Here is a 20938-nt window from a genome sequence, read left to right as displayed (position 1 = left end):
GGTTCCTTTGATTTAAAGAAATGTTGAGTATATCTTCATTCTGTAAAAGCTGTTCTATACTGTTATGAATAGGTACATAATAGTAACTTTCTTCCACAACTTCCAATAATCGTCTGCGATTGCGAAGAACAGGTTGAAGCTGCTGACCAAGAATGACCTTCTCTGGTTCCTGCAGGAAACAAATTATATATGCAGCAATTTATATAAAAAAAAATGATAATCACAGAATCAACTTTATATACATGTATGTACTTTTACAGTTATTCGTCTAATAAGTTTATCAAATGAAATAGAAAAAAATGCATATATTAGTAGAAATTTAATGATTTTAACACTTTAGTGCTGAAATGTATATATTTAATGAAAAGCATGCAGCTAAAAGCAGGTACTGTAATTTTACTAGCAAATATACATACTACATAAAAGTAATTCTGGATGATGAATTTGTTTCTTTCATGGAGTGTTTGAATTCCATTAAATGGCAATTCAAAATTGCTAAATTGTTCAACTAGATTTGGAATGGTGTCAGGTTGTATCCCTGCACTTTCAATTGCTGCCATAACTCTACGTTGAAGTATATCAACAGCTCTTTGTACAAAGGCATCAGTGCTGACTGCAATTTGCTGTACAGTTGACTGCAAAAAAGTGTAAGAAAAAAATGATACATACCGTATTGTGGAATCTTTTTTATTTGTGGGGGTCAATGTTTGTGGGTAGACAAATTATAGCAAGCGAAAAAATTCTGATACTTCAGACTTCAGATATCTGGATACTGGAAATGCGACTTGCATACAACGTCATGTGACATCAGATTACAGATGCACCAAATGTCATGTGCAGTTTGATGAGCCAGATATAAATTCATACTGAATCTGCACTCCCCCTTAAGAGTCACGCCGTCAACATAGTAGCCATGCAGGTTATATTTAATATTTTAAAAATATATATTACTTCTTATTTTAGAGTTTTTTTTTTGTATTCAATGAAACTAAATATTCTTTTACGGTACCTCTCTAATTCTTTGAAATTCTTTCAAGTTTGTGATATAATCAATGGCCATATCTTTGGAATTAAAGTCTTTGATATTCTGTGCACCTGTGGTCTGAAAAAACACACATAATTAAAAAAACAGAAAAATACAAATAAATGGATGACAGTTTTTTTTTTAAATCTTTTTTGATATTCGAGATATTTTACATTTAAACATGCCACTTGAATACATATAAACTTTTGCTGCTACACTTTTTTTTAGGAATGCAATTGTGAATTACATGCACAAATTTTAACAGCATTGAGTCCAGTCAAAATTTATACTTACAACATTTGAATTTGCATCATTCACTCTATCAATTTGGTCGTCATCAGATACATTCATACTTTCAAACTCTAAATCAACATAATCTTCGCCGTGATCTATGGTTCCTTGAAAGTAATTGTCTTCATTTTGGAAAGTAACATTTAGACGCTGAGAGTGTTGTCTTTGCACGTGGCGATAAAACGAGTTGAATTTGTTGTACGTCTCTGGGCATCCATCAACATTGCAAGTTACTGAGAAATTTGGACCAGTAGAATGTTCTCTTCTTATGTGTGACAAAAGAATGCGAAGCGTTAATGCAAAATATATCATACAAATAGTACATTTCCATGCCATCTTGTTTACGTTGGTAATGTTTTAGCATTAAGAGTATACCGAGCGCGATTCTAATTCGTATCGCCTAATGAAAATTTTATATAAAATGTTAGTAGCCTATAGTGTCAATGCGTGGATATTTTTATTATATTTTGTGAAATTAAAAATTTTTGTTATTTAATTATATTTAAAATCGAATCGATCATTTATCTGCATTTCATTTACTTAAGTTTTTTATCTCGGGATCGGAAATCTTCCGTTGAGCTCATATCCGTTTCCGTTTACCGCCTTTTCCCAAATATTTCTGACAATGTCTGACGAAATAGAGTGCCTAGAACCAGAAGCTTTGGCCAAATGGTTGAGAGACAAAGGTTTGGATGAAGCAACTACTCAAAAACTTGAAGGTGTGTACAAAGAACTGTGAATATTACTTGTATTGGTTTATCAAATATGGATCAAGTTGAAACATTTTGCATCGTGCATTTGGATGGCACTCCATGGCATGCTAATGGATATTATACTTAAACGAATAACGATTCAGTGCTCCAAGTTGAGCCTTACTTTTAAATCGCTTTTCTAAGTGGCGACCTGCATTTTTTTTTTGGTTGTCATTGTAGAATTTCGGGTCGCCACACAGGTGCTACTTAGAGCACTGCGATTGATTGTTATATTTATCATGCAGTTGCTAAATTTTATAATAATATGTATTTTTCTCGCATTTGACTATTTGTATTTAATTTCTTTATCTACTTTGTAGAGAATATGGTTGATGGAAATATGTTTATGAATCTAAATGATGGGGATTTGAAGGATCTTTTTGATGCCTTTATTGTTAGGAAGAAGATAAGAGATATTCAAATGCAACAGGTATTACAAGATAAAAATGTTTTACTTCTGTATTTAGAATGCTTTTATGTGACTGTAATGATAATTTCATTAAATTATCAGAGAGAACTTAAAGAAGAAGAAATAACACCACCAAAGGCAAAGAAAATGAAATATGAACAACTTCCTGCTCTACCAACACTCTCGGAGCCTTCATCTTCTAAAAAGGTTGCACCGATCAACAGGGCATTGTCTTTACAACCTAAATCTTTCGATGAAAACTCATTTAACACTGTGCCAATTCCAAACTGTGCAGTGCTAGCGAATCCCAAAGAACATTCTGAAAAAGAAGTTGATAATGCCAGAGTGAGAATCATTCGCCTTACAATGGATTCTCTAATTACCAAATGTGCTGACAGACCTACAGAGCTAGAGCTAATTCATCTGGCTAAGTCCATTGCAACACAGTACAGCATTTTGCGAGATGACCGAGGGCTTCCTGTTCGAGATAATTATGTAATGCATGTGAAAACATCCACATCTTGCTGCCTGTGCATGTAAGAATTAGTTAGTTTTAGAGTAGAATTAGTTTAATTGCATATTTTAAACCTGTATGATTCTTAAAAAGATCTCTCTGTAGAAATAAGTGATTTGATGATCATGTAGTTGTGCATGATACAACACTTTATACATGACAAATTCAGATATGATCTTGAAAAGATCATAGAGCAGGACGGTTGCAATTGCCTCCTGGTCTGTAGTCTGTAATAACAGCACAGTGTAAAACCATAGTTATGCACATACTTGTAGTAAAACATGCAAATATTTAAATTTATAGAGACTGTCTGAATTCTATTAATCTTTAAAATGTGCACCTCAGTTTGTCGGAGATGTGCATATAGTTGTAGTTGATAGCTTAACCTAAAAACTATAACCAAGATCTAATGGCATTTAGTTGTCTTAAAAATGATCTTTAGCATAATTATGGGCATGTCAGTGTTTATGTCCCAGAAAAATTTAATACATATACAAGACGTTTCTTGCATTGCAGCAAAAGTAATCTATTTTTGTATCTAACAATTGTGTATCATGCCGATTTTTTTTTCAACAAGGTTATATCAGTTAAGATAAATTTTATAATGCTTTTTGGCTGTTTCACAATCACTCTGAGGAAAAACATCTAAATAAATATTCTAAAAAGTTAAATGTATGCAAGGACATAAATTTTCAGTCATTAATACATAATCTTTTCTTTAATACTAATAGAGAGGAGTGAAAAAGTTTTTGGAGAGGAGGATGTACAATGTGACTCCTGCACGGACCAATAGAGGGAGGAAAAAAACTAAAACTGTGGAGACCACTGTCATCAGTAAGGAAATTAATTGTTCTATAAGTTGTTAAATTTTCTGTTAAACTGTTGTTATTGTCATTTTTCATATATTGTCTTCTCGCAAGTCTTAGTTAATTAGTTAATCGTGCAAGTATTTAAATCAATATTTTTCACTTTTAACTAGGGAAGCTAATCTTGTGGACTTCAGTTTAAAATAAATACAACTTGCTGATTTAATGTTGATCTTTCTTTGTAGCAACTGTACATGTACATGAAACCCAAAGTGCCGAGGAGAAAAAGAGTAGTGAGGAACCTAAAGGTAAGATAACTGCATGTTGGATTGCATATTATCATAATTATTTAACCATTGTGATAACCTAGGTGTTGGAACCTAAGATATATCTCTAAAGTCTTTTATTAAAAGAGGGATACATTTTATGATAATTATAATGATAAAACTTTTGATTATAAAAACCATAAAGTAAATTGTATGAGACAAACTGCAATTGTCTATTGTCCAAATAAAGTTATTGTCATAAGAATATTCATTGATTTTTATTCATGGACTTAACACATATCACTAAAATTATATGCATTTTCTTTTCAGAAAAAGAACAGGAAAATCAAAGTTTTGTGCAAAGTTCTGGGGAGGAAAAGAGTAGCAAGGAACCTAAAGGTATGGTTACTAATCATGAGGTTAACTGAAAAAAGTTTTTGGATATATTTTGGAAGAAGGATATGGAGATAACGAACAGTATTTAATATCAAAGTCCATAAAACTATACAAAATAGGAGCAGGTCAAATACGGGCCTCCGAAACATCAGAGGGGGCATCAGATGCCATGGAGGAGTGAGCACCCCCTGCTGACCGCTCAAACCCACCGTGTGCTCATTGTCATGGCCATGAAATAACGATTAGAATTGACCATATTATATATGATCAAATGCAAACAAAACTGTATTGAGGATTTCTTACCCTGTAGATCATTGTTGTTTTGCTTGAAACAATCTAATTTTATATATTTATAGATTAAAATAAATTTTTCTGGTTTAACTCTGAAGTTAATTTGCAGAAACAGTAGACAGAAACCAACAAACAGAGGCTAAAAAGAATTCGGAGAAACTTACGGGTATGTAATCATTTGTTTATGACTGTATATCATTTGTAACATTATGTATAAAAATATGCATGTTTTATATTGTTTGCAAACATTCTTAGCTTTTTTCGAAACATTTTACACTATTTTTAAGTTTTAAAATGCCAAGTAAATAAGTTTTTGTTTGTGTCATTGTCAGGTGAGAAAACAGAGAATATCAGCACAAAAAGTGTACAGAAACAAAATCCCAGTACTTCTGAGAAGAAAAATTTGCAGATAGTAGGTAAGAAGAACTAAATAATTTTTGTCTCTTTCTAGTATGTGATTTTCTATTTTAAGTCCAATACAAATATACAATGTATTTAGTATTTTGAAGCAACATCATAAAAACTTAATGGCTTGGAAAGGGCTATTGAATTACAAATTGTTTTAATATGCTTAAAATTGGATGAAAATATACATTAAATATTTAAAAAGATTAACAGCTTTTCTTTGGGTTTGAGTAGAGAAGACAGCACAACAATGTTCAAACACGGAGAAGGAGATACCAGACAGGGGCGCTGAAGCTTTGGACTTGGAATTGAGAAAATGTGCATCAACAACAGCAGATCACAAAGTTAAACAGCTTCTGAAAGTCACACTCGATCTACGTAATTCATTAGCCATCGAAATTCCTAAAAATTCAAGAGTGGAGGAAATGCTCTCCAAGTACCCTGTTTTTAAAGGTCCAAAACCTGTAAGTATATTCCATAGTATACTTCTTTTAACTTATGAAATTTGAACTGAGCATGCAAGTGTAGATATCACATATTTTAATGTTCTGTTCCTTTCTCACTTTTTAAGTTGATTGCAAATCTAATGCTCAATTTGGCTGGCAATCTGAAGGAGGAAGAGCTGGCTGAAAATGTGCATCAGTGCAGCCAGGTGATCTTGGACCTCCTGTTTGCAAAAGATCTGTGCACATTTTCAAGGTCTGCGCTGAAAACAGAGGGTAAATGATCTTAATGAATTTTCACTTTTTAATTTCTGCATGTTGCAAGTTTGCATGATAAAGATTTAAATCCTCTTATGGATTTGAGAAATTGACAATTATGAAAAACTTCTTTTGGAAATTTATTTTAATGTTCTGTGTTAATTGCAGCTCAGCAAATAATGGTAGCATTCTCCAACCTTCCTTTGGTGTTCAAAAAAGAAGGAGCAAAAGTTCCTCAAATTGTTCACATTGTCAAGGTAAAAGATAAAATGTAGTTCCATAGATAAAAGTATCTCAAATTCTTTTCATTTTCAATGTAAAATATATCATGCAGTTCCATCGATCTAGATATTTTATAATGTTCGAGTGTCTTTTAAATATTTATTTTGATTTTTCTTTCCCAGAGAGACGAGGCTTTCAAGGACATAGCTTCGAAACACAGGAATCTATGTTCCCCTTGGATTATGTTCCAGAAATTTGGGGGAGAGGAAGTAATTAGTTTAATGATACGCAGCAACATTGTGTGCAAAATTAAAGATCCAAAGACTGCTATCTTGGCACTTATGGGAATCTACTACATGGCCCAGCTTCCTTATCCAGCGGCATGTAGCATGGCCCTCCTTTACATCCAAGGGGATATCTTAAAGGACAAAGGACATGAAGATGATTTGCCTTTGATGAAAAAAGCCGAGGAAGTGTTCAGGAATTTCCTAAGTGAGCAAGATATTTTTGACTGAAATCCATGGAAGTGAATACAACATTATTCAATGGTATACATGTAGTTTGTTTTCTCATGCATGCATGTGCATATTTCTGTTGATTCCATGCATATACATATTTGGACATTTTTCTTTGTATCTACATAAAATGTTTGATGCTTGAAATTTCAACACATTTTTCATTTTTTAAACTTTTTAGTAGGAATAATTTTGTAAACAAATCTGATTACAGATTCAGTTGATCTTTGACACATTTTAATTCAGTATTTTCTCTTTATAGATGCTAAAAATGTTACTTGTAATTCATGTTTTTGACATCCACATGCTTGGGCCAGAACGTCTATTTTTGTAATATCTGATATTAACTTCTTGTGTCAAATGGCATAAATTCATTTTGAGTTTTCACCCTTGAGCAAGGAAATCAATGCATTTGAGCATTTCTTGTTTGTTTGTTTGTTTTGTTTTTTGCATAAAACACTGGATTGTTAAAATGTTTCAAAAATAAAACTGCAACTTGGTACCAGTATTTTGTGTATGTATTTGTTATATATTTTTAAAGCAATTTTATTACTTTTAAGATCTAATTTATGCTTGCCAAGAGTTTTCTGAGAGAAATTGTTAGTAATTTCCAGTAATGTTTTTACTTAAATTGAAAATTTAATTTCTTAATATTACTGAATTTTAATAAATAAATTACTTAAAAATGCTTAAATAGATTACTTAATAATGCTTATAAATTTTAAGTAATTTAAATTATTAGCAATTTATTTACTTACAATAAGTAAACATTTTACTCAAAACCACTTCTGAATTCTTAAATGCTTAGTATTTCAAATACTAAGTAATTAATTTTTTTACTTATTTTTAAGTAAATTAATTACTCGTTACAGTTTCTATAACTATGAAGTTATATTACTTAAAATTACTAATAAATATTATAAATTACTTAACATGATTGCTATGGTGACAAACTTTTTTACTTAAAAATTACTTAAATTAAGTAATTTGATTACTTGATTTGAGTAAAAGTAAGTAATATTTTTTTTGAGTGCATAGGTTATATAACACTTCACTGACCCTGCTCACAGCGCAAGTGAAGTATTGTATGTGAAAACTGACAACGCTGGTAATCGTTTATAGTTGTATTCAGTATTAATCACACAAGACTTACAATATTATAACAAAATGTGCAATCTCTCCTGCAATCTCTCGAGTGCTTGCCTTTGCCTATGTGATAGGATTTGGTTTTAGCCTCAAACCTAGGTACCACTCACGGCACCAATGTAACCGAAATTCGCTTCATGGTATCAATGCAATTTAGGAAATTCCACGATACCATTGTAGCGAAAATGACCGTTTGAAAATACCTCTTTAATATCACACACTTTCTTTATCAATAATAGTACTTCGCGTTTTATTCCAATTTCTTACTAACCAATAAACTTCTTGATTTTCAAGTAGTCACGAAAGTGACTTACTAACCCAAGAATTTTAATAACAAGAGTTTGCAAATTAACAAATATTTATTAAGACAACAATTGAATTTTATTAACAGCACAAAAATATTTACATTTATATATTTACAACGAAAACTGATGTACAAACGACCTTATACTTATGAACCTCAATAAAAATAAGTGCGTACCTAACAAATGTACAATGTCCAGAGCCCGTCCTACCCAAAGCTAAGTCCGAATGAAAGTGACCTACCCCTGCACGAAAAATCTACTATGCCTAACCTAACCGGTTTACCAAAAATAGAAATAAGGAACTGGAAAATGGACGTAAAAATAAGGAAAACAAAAAGGATAATGGTGAACGAATAAACGAGACAGGGACCGGGATCCACCCCTCTAATCAAAAAGTGAGCTGGTACGAACCTTTGAGAAGATTCCAGACCAACTGAAGTATAAGTAAAATAGTGGACTTTAAATACACCGCGATACGGAGGTGTGTCTCTCTTATCCAATCAACAACTGAATTCTATGTATAACTCAGACAAAGACATTTCCCAAACCATACTGTAAATCTAGAGAGTCTCCGAATGTGAAATAAAGATTTTAACCAATCAGAAAATTTGTTGCTGTTAACTTCTTAACTGAATCGACAACGTGTTTGACACAGAAGCGGGAGCAAGAGACCATGCTAAATATCAGTACTTACACTTTGCCATCGATTATCAATGCAAATATTATTAAAAGTTATAAAGACTATAATATTATAAAATCCAATCCTATCAAACTCCCCCCACCTCAAAACCGAAATATCTTGGAAAGATATTGAGGGTAAAAAAAATGACTTTGGAAAAAAAAATGTTAGTACATGTACAATGTATTTGTAATATAGTGACTTCTTTAGATAATACTGAATCTTGTAGAGCCATCAGGGAGAATTTCTAGCTGAGAATCACAGTCCCTGGGGACGCTTACACAACCCTCCTTGAATAAGTTTTCTAAAAGTTTAGCTTGGCTCTTCTTTGGTGGAAGGACATCCCCAGGATTGACGTATAATTTGTTGATAGACTTGGTGCTTGTGATATTGGACGGTTGATGACATTTATGTTTCTTATGCAGATGATGAATGATGTTTCTTTTCTCCAATTCCTAGGGGTTACAAAACGGGCACTTAAATAGAGTAACATACTGAGCGTGGAATTTCCTCCAGTGTTTCCGATAAGTAGATAGAGAGTTAAAGTGCCTGGAGTCAGGACATGACTGAACTCTACATGACATCCCTCCATCTGGAACGCAGCATTGTTAAGGCTTGAATTAGGGGGCGGGGCCTAATTTATACGGGAAAAGTTTACTGTGACGTCACACAAAAACATGACTTTTATGTATTTCTCATAATACCTGAAAATGAAATAATTTGCAACTTTTAACTGTATTAGCATAATAAACAACAATAAAACTTATCAATGCATTAAAAAACGTTGCTAGGTAAATCCCGTGTAGCTTGTTTTAAACAAAGCACTGATTGCGATGAACTTGTATATATGACGTCATTTTGGTAAACATGACGTATTTCATGTACTGTGAGAGGCAGATTGAGGAATTATTTAACAATGAAAAATGCGTTTTATAATAAAACGGAATATTATTTACAAGTTTTAAATAGTCGATTAATACCAATGTAGATCCTTTGTTTAGAGCGATTATTCATTAACTTTCCAGAGAATGTATTTTATTAATTATGTCGTGTTTTTATGTACAGGTTACGTGTATTTTACATTGAGATGCAACATAAAATCATTCTTTCGCAAGGGCATACACTGCATGGATCTTTATCATTTTTTTAATATAGATAAAGGATATTATCCTTAACTGGAAAAGTGCTGCTGCTTTCTTTAAATCGAGGGCGTGATTTCATAAGTACACAAAATATTTGGAAAAAGTCTAATATTTTTTGACATTGGCCTATTTACTTGAAAATTTAACTATTAAAACGCGAATTCTATTCAAAGCAGCAGCACTTTTCAGAAACTACAAAGTATGCAGAAACAATTAAAAGCTTGAATTTTTAATTTCAATTAGGGTATGCCCTTGCGATATTGAAATTTGTTAATGACCTACATTCAGTACACGTACTATGCATTCATCACGTGACTGTCCATCGATGGGACTAAACTTCATACAGTACACAGTGCGTAATACTATGCTATTTCCATAGGTATTTAAGTTCTGTGATAATAAAACAGCTTAATTGTAATAAATTCAATTAAAAATAAAATCCCCCTTTTTGCACATATATTTTCCGTTGATTACTCATAGTAGGCCTTAACAGTGCTGCGAAATTCCTCTCTTAAGTCATCATTGAGGCCCAGCATTTCCTGTACCTCAACGTCTATAGTGAGTACGTCCATTCTATTATATTAAGATAAAGAAATAATAAGTAAGTAATATATATAAAATCCAGGAAAAAAATATCTGAAATATAAAGCAGACTACTAAATGCTGTCAACAGAAATCATGAAACCCATCGAGTTGCAGCCCCAGTCCCTACAGCAGAGTTTGCAGAAAGAAATTAACTTCGCTACACTTCCGTACTGGATACCTTGCAATAAGTGTACCCCTGTAGTTCGGCAGAGCCACAACCCCCTCTAACAGCAGGAACCTAACCCCACTGCCCTTTGGCATCTCGAATTGAGAATCATGACCCTGGGGCGAATATAGATTCTAAATAATAAAAGCTTGTCAGAACACGACCGACAAGGGTAGTACAATATTTAAACACAATAAAACCCCAATCCCGCAGTATTGGCAGCTAATCCCGCAGTATTAGCCTAATATTGTACTTTCACCTATTTACAGACCAATTCACAGCTCATGAAATGGCTCGAACCATATTCTAGTAAAATTTATCATTATTAATTCATCGAGAACAACAGTATTGATTAGTACTGTCTAATCAAGATGTAAAATTTCTCTCATTAATCCTGACAAATTTTATTTTAACTAATGATCTGTTTCCTGGATATCCTGGACTTCATCTGACAAATGAGTAGATGTCCATATAAGTTAATATGATAACTGAATATCTTAAAGTTTCAAAGAACGGAATTGTGAGGTTAGTAGTAAGTAGTACAGTGTACAGTCACTTTGCAGTCATGATGACGTCATGGGGTTTTCCAGACTCCACCCACAGGTCATAATGTGGGTCACAGTCAAAGGGCGAGTTTACAGTCACTGACGTCATAGGGTATTAATTCAACCACACCCACAGGTCATAACAGAGGTCACGGTCAAAGGGTGAGTTTACAGTCACTGACGTCATAGGATAATAATAAAGGTCACAGTCAACAGTGAGTCTACAGTCAGTGACATTTATAAAATATACCAATAGATACACCCCAAAATAGGTGTGTAATGTTACACCCAAATAACAGATATCAGAGGTGCCCTATGATATCAATAAAATGGGTGTGTAAAGTTACACCCAATGAACATCCTATAAAAATGGGATGCTAACACCAGCATTTTCACCAGTCATCACACAATCAGACCGTTTGCCCAACAATAATTTTTACGATCATGTAAGTCATACCATTTAAATACCACGATCAAACATTTTTTTTAAATATTTCATGTATCAAGTCAAGTAATTTTTATTTATAGTCGGTACATATATACAATTCAAACAGAAATAACATGAGCTGTGGTGAGCTCTTTAACCGACTTTAATGTATGAAAAAGACGGCGTTACTATTATTTGAGTTGTGAAATTTGCTTTTAAGGAAATCTTCAGATAAAACAAATGATGAAAATAAAATGGTAGATATAATTAAAAGTCAACAGTTTGTTTTCCATGAAAAGTTTCTTTTATTCATGCAGTACTTAGAAGCAAACTTCATTATTTTTGGATGTGCTATAAACAAAGGAAGATAACTCCGATTAACATAATATTGTGACAGACAACAACAAAGGGTTTTGTGCATTGTTGGTAAATGTACTTTTGTTTAAGATATACTTTATTTTAATTCTTAATTTGTAAAATGTCATTATCTGTTTATGAATGTAATAAATACATTAAATACATGATATACATATATATTCCATCGAATAAGTTCTACAATAGTTATAACAACATTATTATTTTCTAAAATCCAATCTGCTTGCATAATCTTGCATATAATTAATTAACGTGGATGTTTGTAAAAGGTCGACTCTCATGGAGTCGACCAACTCAGACAGTGCTAAGAGCTCCGGCTGCAATAAATATTCATGCGTTGTTGGAGCTGGAAGAAATAATTCAGGAGACTGGGGGGAGTAATCAATTTCCTGATTTGTTGAATCCTCATCTGTGGGTTTGGGGGTTGAGATGGTCGAGTTATTTGAGATTTCCTCTGTTGGTTTGGAGTTTGGAGTTTCATCAGAGGGTTTGGAGTTTGGAGTTTCATCAGACGGTTTGGAGTTTGGAGTTTCATCAGAGGGTTTCGAAAAAGAGGGTTCAGAAGAGGTTATCATCTTCAGTTCGAATTTTTGGAATTTTTCCGGGAAATTCTCTCTACAAAAATAAATTTAATGAGAAAAATTACACAAATGAAGTATATTTTTAAAAATTAAAAAAACGAAGTAATTGTGGTCAATAACACGCACATAAACATCCTCTCACACCCTTAACCCGCTCTCACACACGCATATATCTATATACCTGAATGTGGAGAGGATAAGGTTCTCATCGCTCAATCTCGGCTTCTTTGTCTGACTGAAAAACAACAGGGTAAAATAAGTAATATGTCAATATATAAAATTTACAATGAATAAGCATTTGTTTTATAGAGACACTAAAACTATAAATTATTTTTTTCATCATAATTATAATTCTAAGTCAGTAAAAAACAATAATATTTACAGTGTGATTTATTAGGAAATCATTGCTTTTAAAAAAATTGTATACCTTGTCGAAATTAATACTTTAATCAATTTATTATAATACATGAATTTGAAAACAGTGTATATAAATCATACAATATACATCATTATACCTTAGTCCTTCACAGGAAAAGTCCACTTCTCGCTTTCTTTTTCTGTTTGTGTTTGTGTCCTCTTTACTCATTAAAATCTCTACAACATTAATTTATATATCAAGTGTAAGTCCCATCTTTTTATTCCTGGAAATCAACTCTCATTTATGAGGCATTGAATATGTCATTAATTACCCTTCATTAAACGAGGCAACCGCAAATTCCTGATCACCGATCCACTCTGTTGTGAAATCGCCAAATAGGGGGGAGTATTCATTATCTTCGTCTTTTACAAAATTTCTATAAAAAATATTTGGAAATAAACGTAAATTTTTTACCGTTATATTTTTTTTACAGTGACAATGATAATCATTAAGTTGTAATCTCTAGCTGAAAGCAATCAAATCATTATCATTTTGTAAAAATTCTTAAGAAACCTATATAGTCTTAAAATATACAGAGATAATGTGATCCGTTTTTTAAAGATATCTAATTGAATTTCTGAATTTAAACGAAAACACATTGAATTCATTTTTAAGAAGGAAAAAAATCACCAATACATGTACTTGTTTGGAATAAATAATCATCGAATATACCCAAGAATTTTGAAGGAAAGGGGGTACCCTAGATTACTGTGATATGTATATTAATAGAGAAAAAAGAAAATAGAAAAAAAACTTTAATAACAGCCAAGTGGCATAAATTAAAAAAAAAATGCATAGACCTTTTAAAGCCATACATGGCGTATGTACAATGAAAATTATTAGACTAAAATTATGAGAACTTATTATTTGTATCATTTCTTTATATAAAGATAGAACTTTTCCGTAAATTACGAAATCTAAGTCAATTGCGTCATAAAGATATCACAATTTAATTTGGATTCTCGGAATTTTCTCCGACTCGGAAGAAAATACAAAAGATTTAAAAAACACATTACGGAGAAGATAAAATCGTATTTTTAGATGAAACGAGGTTCCCCGTGTTTCAGAATTGTATGAAAAGCTTTAATTTAAATGAATAAACTATGTTTCTTTACTTAATTTTGCATTTTTCAAAAATATATTTTTTGATCAGTTACGCCATATATGGTTTTTTGAAAAGTCTAAACATAGTTCCAAACAAACACATTTTTAACTTTAAGTAAAATTACTTACTTTACTTGATTTGACTCAGCCATTGCAAAATAAACTCTGCTTTATTAATGTAGATGTCACAAAATTTAGGAAGGTATGGTGGACAGATGGATATGTATTAACTGGCTCCCTTTATATATACTTCTTTTTTTGGGCGCTTTTAATAATTATCTATATATGTTTGTTAAGATTTTCTGGCGATTCAAAAATGTTTGTTTCAAAAGGTCAAAAGTTTGGGGGAAAAGCACAGACGCTAGCAAATAATATTTCCCGCCAGGTCCAAAAGGCACTTTTTGCAGAAATTGCGCCAAAACTTAATGTCACGTTTTCGACACCCTTGCTAGCCTTCATTAAAACGCGATAAGAGATAGCTATTTATTTAACCTCATTATGTTCAAATGCAAACTGGACAAGAGCTAGATATTATACTTGTATGTGTTATCATATACGATATAGGTACAAGATGTCCTATATACTTTTGGACACAGGTACCGGACGTTTTTTCTTTTGATAAAAAAAATATACCCCCAACCTAATAAAACACAGGGGTATTTTTTTTTTCTTGGTACCCTTAGACCCTTAGTATTTATTTCGTCAGGTATAATATTTAGAAAAAACTTCATCATAACTGATGTACTTACTGGAATAATTTTTGATTGAATTTAAATTGATATAAACTGGTCTAAAGTACTCTTGTATTATGAATGGAAATGGTAACTCAATCTACATTATATGTGCATCATATGTATTTGTACAAACTGAGGCACAATGATTTAATTGTCCTTTTATTAATGCGTAATTATAATAAATGTACCAATGCCTGCTGTGGACCCTTAATTCCCCCCCCCCCCCTTCTCTTATCATTTTGATTTGAAATTATTTACACCATTTAAAGAATTGGGCATTTATAGCTAATCTATATTTCAACGGGCCAAAATTTTGTTATGTCTGCAATAAAATGTAAAAATAATCATGTGTCAACAACATGTCCGAAAAATGCGCGCGGCGACCTTTTAACCTCAGTGTACAGTGTCGGTCATCCGATGTCACGTGAATGCAACCCCCGGGATATCATATACCCAGTTGCAGAAGCCATGTACGGTTCACAAATCATCTTTGCAATTTTTGCACTCGTGGTTCAAAAGTCTTCCCCCTTACCTATAGAAAGAGGAGTGAAATTGTGTTATTTACCATGTAGAGAAGTCCGTGTGAATGCTAGTGAAATTCGCGAAGTGTTTGTCAGTAATTGTGGACTGACCAAAGTCACGATCCTGGGAGATCCGCGAACTGTCAAGGTCCGGGACTCTAGAGGACCATGTGGTAAGTTGAAACACTTTTATAAATACATGTTTAATTTCTTTCCCATGATGTTTTGCAAGATAATTTGAGAATTATGTTCTCGACATGTGTTCTGCAACGAGATAAATCATTATCTGTTTTGTGACACTCATTTTCGCGGGGAATGAGAGCTCGAGAAAAAAAAAAAATCGATGTTAATTTAGTACCCCTTCCGAATACACACTTATCTGTTGATTTTACATGGGGGAAAAAAGCACCGATGTTCCGATGTTTAAATTTAGGTCAGACTGATAGCGGGAAAAATGTATGAATGAATGTCACGTGACTAAAACCTCGTGTTTAGTGTCACATGACTTTGGGTAGCCAATACAATTGCACCAAATTTACTACGAAATATGTGTAGTAAATACATGTAGTACAAACACTTTATAACATTCCAGCTTTTTTTGTTTATTTTATTATAACTAGAGCGTTTTCATTGTGTTTTTAGTCATTAATTGAGGGAAAATGTATGACTCTAGGTCCGACATGATTGAAAATAGCTTGAAATAGTGTAATAAGTTACACATGTGAATGGATCGAGTGTTAAAGTATTAGGAGAATACCTAAACCAAATAAAACATTAGCAAATTTACCATTTCCTTTATAGCAATAGTAACATGTGCTTTTATAAAGAAAATTAAATGAAAAGTGTTGGTATCTATTTTTTTTAGCAGAGGAATTGACATTGACAACAACATCGTCTAGCACCACAGCAAAGTTGACAACAACGTCCTCTAGCACCACAGCAAAGTCGACAACAACATCATCTAGCACCACATCCATGTTGACAACAATGCCCTCTAGCACCACATCAGCGTCGACAACAACGCCCTCTAGCACCACAGCAAAGTCGACAACAACTCCCTCTAGCACCACAGCAAAGTCGACAACAACGCCCTCTAGCACCACAGCAAAGTCGACAACAGCATCGTCTAGCAGCACATCCATGCTGACAACAATGCCCTCTAGCACCACATCAGCGTCGACAACAACGCCCTCTAGCACCACAGCAAAGTCGACAACAACGCCCTCTAGCACCACAGTGAAGTCGACAACAACGCCCTCTAGCACCACAGTGAAGTCGACAACAACGCCCTCTAGCATCACATCTCATGGTACTTTAGATTGACTAAGTTAGCTAAACTGAAAGCTCATACATGTAACCCTTCTTCATGTTTATCATTTATTAATTTGACTTTTGTATTGCAGAATCAAAATTTGATGTCTTGAAGAGGTTGATTATCAACTTCAAAGAGGATGACGGAGAGACGCTATCAGATAAAGCCTGGGGTAATTCAATAGATTACATTATTCTGACTATATGTTGTGTAATATTAATTTTTGTGGTAATATTGTGTAAGAAACAAAGCAGACCATGTTTCCGGCAAAGGAAACAAAAGAATATTGTTTATAAACCAAAAACTACAACAATGGGTGATCTGAGTTTTAGAAATTCTATTTTTAGAAATGATGTTGAAAATGGTGATGATGAGGATGAAAGTTTAAAAGATTACAAAAAACTTTTAATTTGAATCTGGAATTTAAACAAAGTCAACCATTATTTAATTTTTAAAGGTTTATTCATTTTTTAAAATGTATTTTAGGATTTTTAGCATGGGCCATAGCCACTACTCTGGCTGTAGGATTGATTGTGCTAAAAAAATGGCTTAAGCATTTCCTACAAAAGCACTCTGATACTCCTCCAAGCACTCAACCCTCCACCGAAACCCCTACATGTACCAACCCTAACCACAGCCAAATCCCTTTGATTCAGCACACCCCTGATTCACAGGCTACGACACCTTCACCGATTTCAGAATGCAGCATTACAGTGGAACCAGTTGCCTCTAGAACCAGAATGAAGTGTACAAGGGAGTTAAAATTATTCTAAAAGTGTGAAAATGTTATTTTTTTTAAGAAGGAAAGTACTTTTACATCTTAATTGTAAAGTATACTAGGCAAAAGTTTGTAAAAATCTTTTTTTGTAATCTAAAAAATCATAACTTTTACAGTTAAGATTATGTTGAGCCAATTTTTTTTGGTTTTAAATACTTGCAAGAACATTTTAAAATACTCAGAAAACTGTCTCAGGTAAATAGTTGATTATAATCTAATTTCATTATTTTTTTAATGTCGAAATCAAAAAATGTGTAGCTTTCTTTTTTTTTGTAAAACGATTTTCTACTTATTAATACTCAGATAAGTATTTTATCATTTATTTCAGCATTAAAAAAAAAAGTCAGTCTTGACTATATACTTCATTGTAAATGTATGGCTGAAATTTTTGTGATGCCTTAAAATTTTGTTATTTTTAAAAACACCTGTACTGCTCAAATGAAAACTATCAATTTTATCAGTATAACAAAGTTTTCAGCACAGTTTATAATTTTTATTAACATTTGTTAAGACATGCAGGAATACCAGTGATATTTTAAAAATTAAAAAAAAAATGTTTTTCTTGAGAAAAAAAGAAAAAATTAGCTTTTTCTTTTTTTGACAAGCATCAGTATATATATATATATATATATATATATATATATATATATATATATATATATTTTTTTTTTTACAATATAAGGTTGTCCTGTATTGTATTTTATTTTGAAGAATGGAAGTGTTATTTTTTGACAAGTATTAACTCAAGACATAATTTGTTCATCCTCATCTGCTTAGCTAAACCATATAGGCTAATAAAAAAAAAGCTGGTGTTTTTACTCATGGGGTTGTAAAGAATACAAAAGAAAAAAAATGTGACCTTAAAACTTATTTTCTGTAGTTATTTGTGATCAGTATTCAAGTTTATATTTTACATTAAGGAGAATTAAGATTTTGTATTATTTTCAAATTACTTAAAATTCGTAATACAACATACTTATAGGTTGTAAAGGAAAATGTAAACTTAAGAATAACATTGAAGAATTTAAAAAAAAAACTTAGGTCTATTGTTAGAAAATTGAGATGTTTTGTAATATTTTAAAATTGGGTGTTTCCTTTAATTTTTCAAAGATAATTTAAAAGAAGCTGGAATTTATCGTATATCTTTTTTTTTTTAAAAACTACATATGAGCTAGGAAAGAGCTATTTTTTTTTTTAGTTTTTAAGTTTGTATGGGAACAAGGTAGATAATCTTGTTTTTACCAACATGAGAGTTTACATTTTCGAAAAATTGAGTCGTTTATGTTTTTAATTGAATTTTTCAGTTTTTTTTATTTTTGAAGAAGAAGTAGGTACTATTATTATTCTTTTTTCTTGTTTTGTATATGTGGAAGGAAAAACGAAATAGTGTTTTTTTTTTCAGAGAATCTTGTATCTCTACAAGAAGAGATTTGCTGTTTTTATATTAGATAATTGGTTTTTTTTTGTTATTTGGAGAGGCTTTTTACATTCACATTGTATTTTGGAGTGAGGGTTATGATGATTGTTGATTTTCATGATTGTTGATGTAAATATTCTCTCTCCGGTGAAAAATAGTAGGTCGAGTGTTAAGTGTTTTCATGATTGTTGATGTAAATATTCTGTCTCCGGTGAAAAGTAGTGGATAGAGTGTTTAGTGTTTTCTTTTTAAATAAAGTGTTACTGATATTGCATTTCTTTTGTTTTTATTATCATATTCTTAATCTGAACTAGTCCATCATGTTTTTTTTGAAAGATGATTGAATGGAAATACACAAAACTTTGGAACATAAGTGGCGTACATATTTACAACACCCTTTTCCTTTTTTGGGGGGGTTGGGTTGGTTGTCAACCATATTTTTTTTACGCCAGCTCTCGAGGAGGAGAGGAAGTCTATAACAATGACTAATAATGGAAAATCTATACATTATGTTGTAAATGGTGATAACTTGAAAACCGTTGGAGATGTGGGTTCTTCAGATGTATATATTGAGTGTCACAGTCAACAACATATATGGTTCATTAGATCTGATTCCTGGGGGATGGGTCATCCCTACCCCCTCAGGAATAGGAAATAACTAAATATGCACAAAAGCATTGAAATCCTCACCCTTAATCCATGTTATTTATTATTGTTCCTAGTGTAATAGGACATGATAAGGTGAGATGCATTACTTTTTTTATAGGTATATGTAAAAAGTCATTCAACTGTGATATACATGATGGTTTTCTATAGAACATAGATTTGTTTTGTAGAAATGGCTGAAAACGGTCTTTTAAAGGAGATACTTGACACATTAACTGACCCAGATACTGTTAAGTTGTTTGCGACAGTCCATGGGCTTGTTGGTAATACAGAGGTGGAACACCGATTGAAGGAATTGGAATGGAGTGAGCACATTGAAAACCTATGGCAGGAAGTTCTCCCGTCACTTCAACCCTCATTAAAGAGACTTCACGATGGTAAAGATGATGATAATCAGCCGTCCACAAGTGGACATGAAGTTCTTCCGACTTCTGAACCACCTCGAAAGAAACAACGACACGAGGTTCTTCCTTTACCACAATCTCTTTCAAAAGACGATTACAACCCCTCTACAAGCAGACAGTACGGAGGCGGAACGGGTTCTGAGTCCAATGATAAATCTGAGAAACCCTACTATATCTGGAAAAGGGACGTTCGGACATTTAAGAAAAATCTGGCCCGTGACACAACATTTAAAGTTAAATTCAATGAAGAATGGAGGGGTGATAAATTGATAGATATACAAAACAAATTACATGACATGTTCGACGACCTATTGTCCCAGGCCAAGGGGCATGATGCAGACCTGGGAAGGGTAGTTCTCAGTCATCCAAGTTTAAATAACCCAATCATTGTACCTTTACAGTCCTGGGAACAGCTCAACGCAGACGTCGTCATGGGGGAAATCACCAAAGTGTTGAACTCTAACGAAAGTTTACCGGTAGATGAAAACCTACTCGTCACTGTCGGGTCTATTGACATACCTAAAGGGGGAGGTAACCCTAGAAAACTACCCATAACATCTCTTTTTGGCCCACAAAATAGCATAGAAAGAAAAAGATCACTCTTTCATGTGCAAAATGACAACAAACTATGTATGCCTATTGCTATCGGTCTGTGTTTCTTAAAAACATGCAAGAAAGTTGACGCAGTAAAGTGGAAACATTTAGTGGGAAATGATGTGGCAATGGTGCTGGACCATGCCATAAAACACAGAGTGGTTCCTCAGACGTATTACGACAATATCTTGAAAATTTCTAGAAAAAAAATGCAAAAGGATATGGCCACGCGTCTGTGTGAATGAGCCGGGGTACCTATCAACAGGTATTTAGGCCTGAATGACATCGAACCTTTTGAAAATCTACTTGGTGTCAGCATCAACGTGTTGTCTAATCGAGTAGGCAACAAATTCGTCAGGGTGACAGATGACCAGAAAAAACCTCGACTTTATCTCTATCATGTTGAGTCAAAAAATATTCAACACCGGCACGGTGTTGCCAAAATAC

The 20938-nt window shown here is 32.8% G+C and overlaps 4 protein-coding genes across 4 annotated transcripts; 3 read left to right on the top strand and 1 right to left on the bottom strand.

Moving 5' to 3' along the window:
* Positions 1 to 1940: 1940 nt before the first annotated feature.
* On the top strand, positions 1941 to 4460 carry LOC134252466 (uncharacterized). Its single transcript, XM_062734954.1, has 6 exons — positions 1941 to 2034; positions 2388 to 2497; positions 2579 to 3012; positions 3722 to 3824; positions 4042 to 4104; positions 4393 to 4460. Exons 1-4 carry the CDS (start codon positions 1941 to 1943, stop codon positions 3729 to 3731), a joined length of 648 nt encoding a protein of 215 aa, XP_062590938.1. The 3' UTR covers positions 3732 to 3824; positions 4042 to 4104; positions 4393 to 4460.
* LOC134252465 (uncharacterized) lies at positions 3752 to 5881 on the top strand. The gene is made up of 7 exons (XM_062734953.1): positions 3752 to 3824; positions 4042 to 4104; positions 4393 to 4461; positions 4859 to 4915; positions 5082 to 5165; positions 5389 to 5618; positions 5726 to 5881. The coding sequence occupies exons 1-7, from the start codon at positions 3752 to 3754 to the stop codon at positions 5879 to 5881; spliced, it is 732 nt and encodes a 243-aa protein (XP_062590937.1).
* Positions 5882 to 12162: 6281 nt separating this feature from the next.
* On the bottom strand, positions 12163 to 13129 carry LOC134252468 (uncharacterized). Its single transcript, XM_062734956.1, has 3 exons — positions 13059 to 13129; positions 12725 to 12778; positions 12163 to 12577 (listed from the first exon to the last, which is right to left on the bottom strand). Exons 1-3 carry the CDS (start codon positions 13127 to 13129, stop codon positions 12163 to 12165), a joined length of 540 nt encoding a protein of 179 aa, XP_062590940.1.
* Positions 13130 to 15216: 2087 nt separating this feature from the next.
* On the top strand, positions 15217 to 17405 carry LOC134252464 (uncharacterized). Its single transcript, XM_062734952.1, has 4 exons — positions 15217 to 15493; positions 16186 to 16629; positions 16724 to 16804; positions 17119 to 17405. The coding sequence occupies exons 1-4, from the start codon at positions 15217 to 15219 to the stop codon at positions 17403 to 17405; spliced, it is 1089 nt and encodes a 362-aa protein (XP_062590936.1).
* The last annotated feature ends 3533 nt before the right edge of the window (positions 17406 to 20938 follow it).

This window comes from Saccostrea cucullata, unplaced genomic scaffold, assembly GCF_032062105.1.
Source record: "Saccostrea cucullata isolate Sc308-1 unplaced genomic scaffold, CSIRO_AGI_Scuc_v1 ctg2925, whole genome shotgun sequence".
Taxonomy (NCBI): Eukaryota; Metazoa; Mollusca; class Bivalvia; order Ostreida; family Ostreidae; genus Saccostrea; species Saccostrea cuccullata.
The sequence above is the reverse complement of the archived record's forward strand: the minus strand, read 5'-3'. Positions and strand labels throughout refer to the sequence as shown.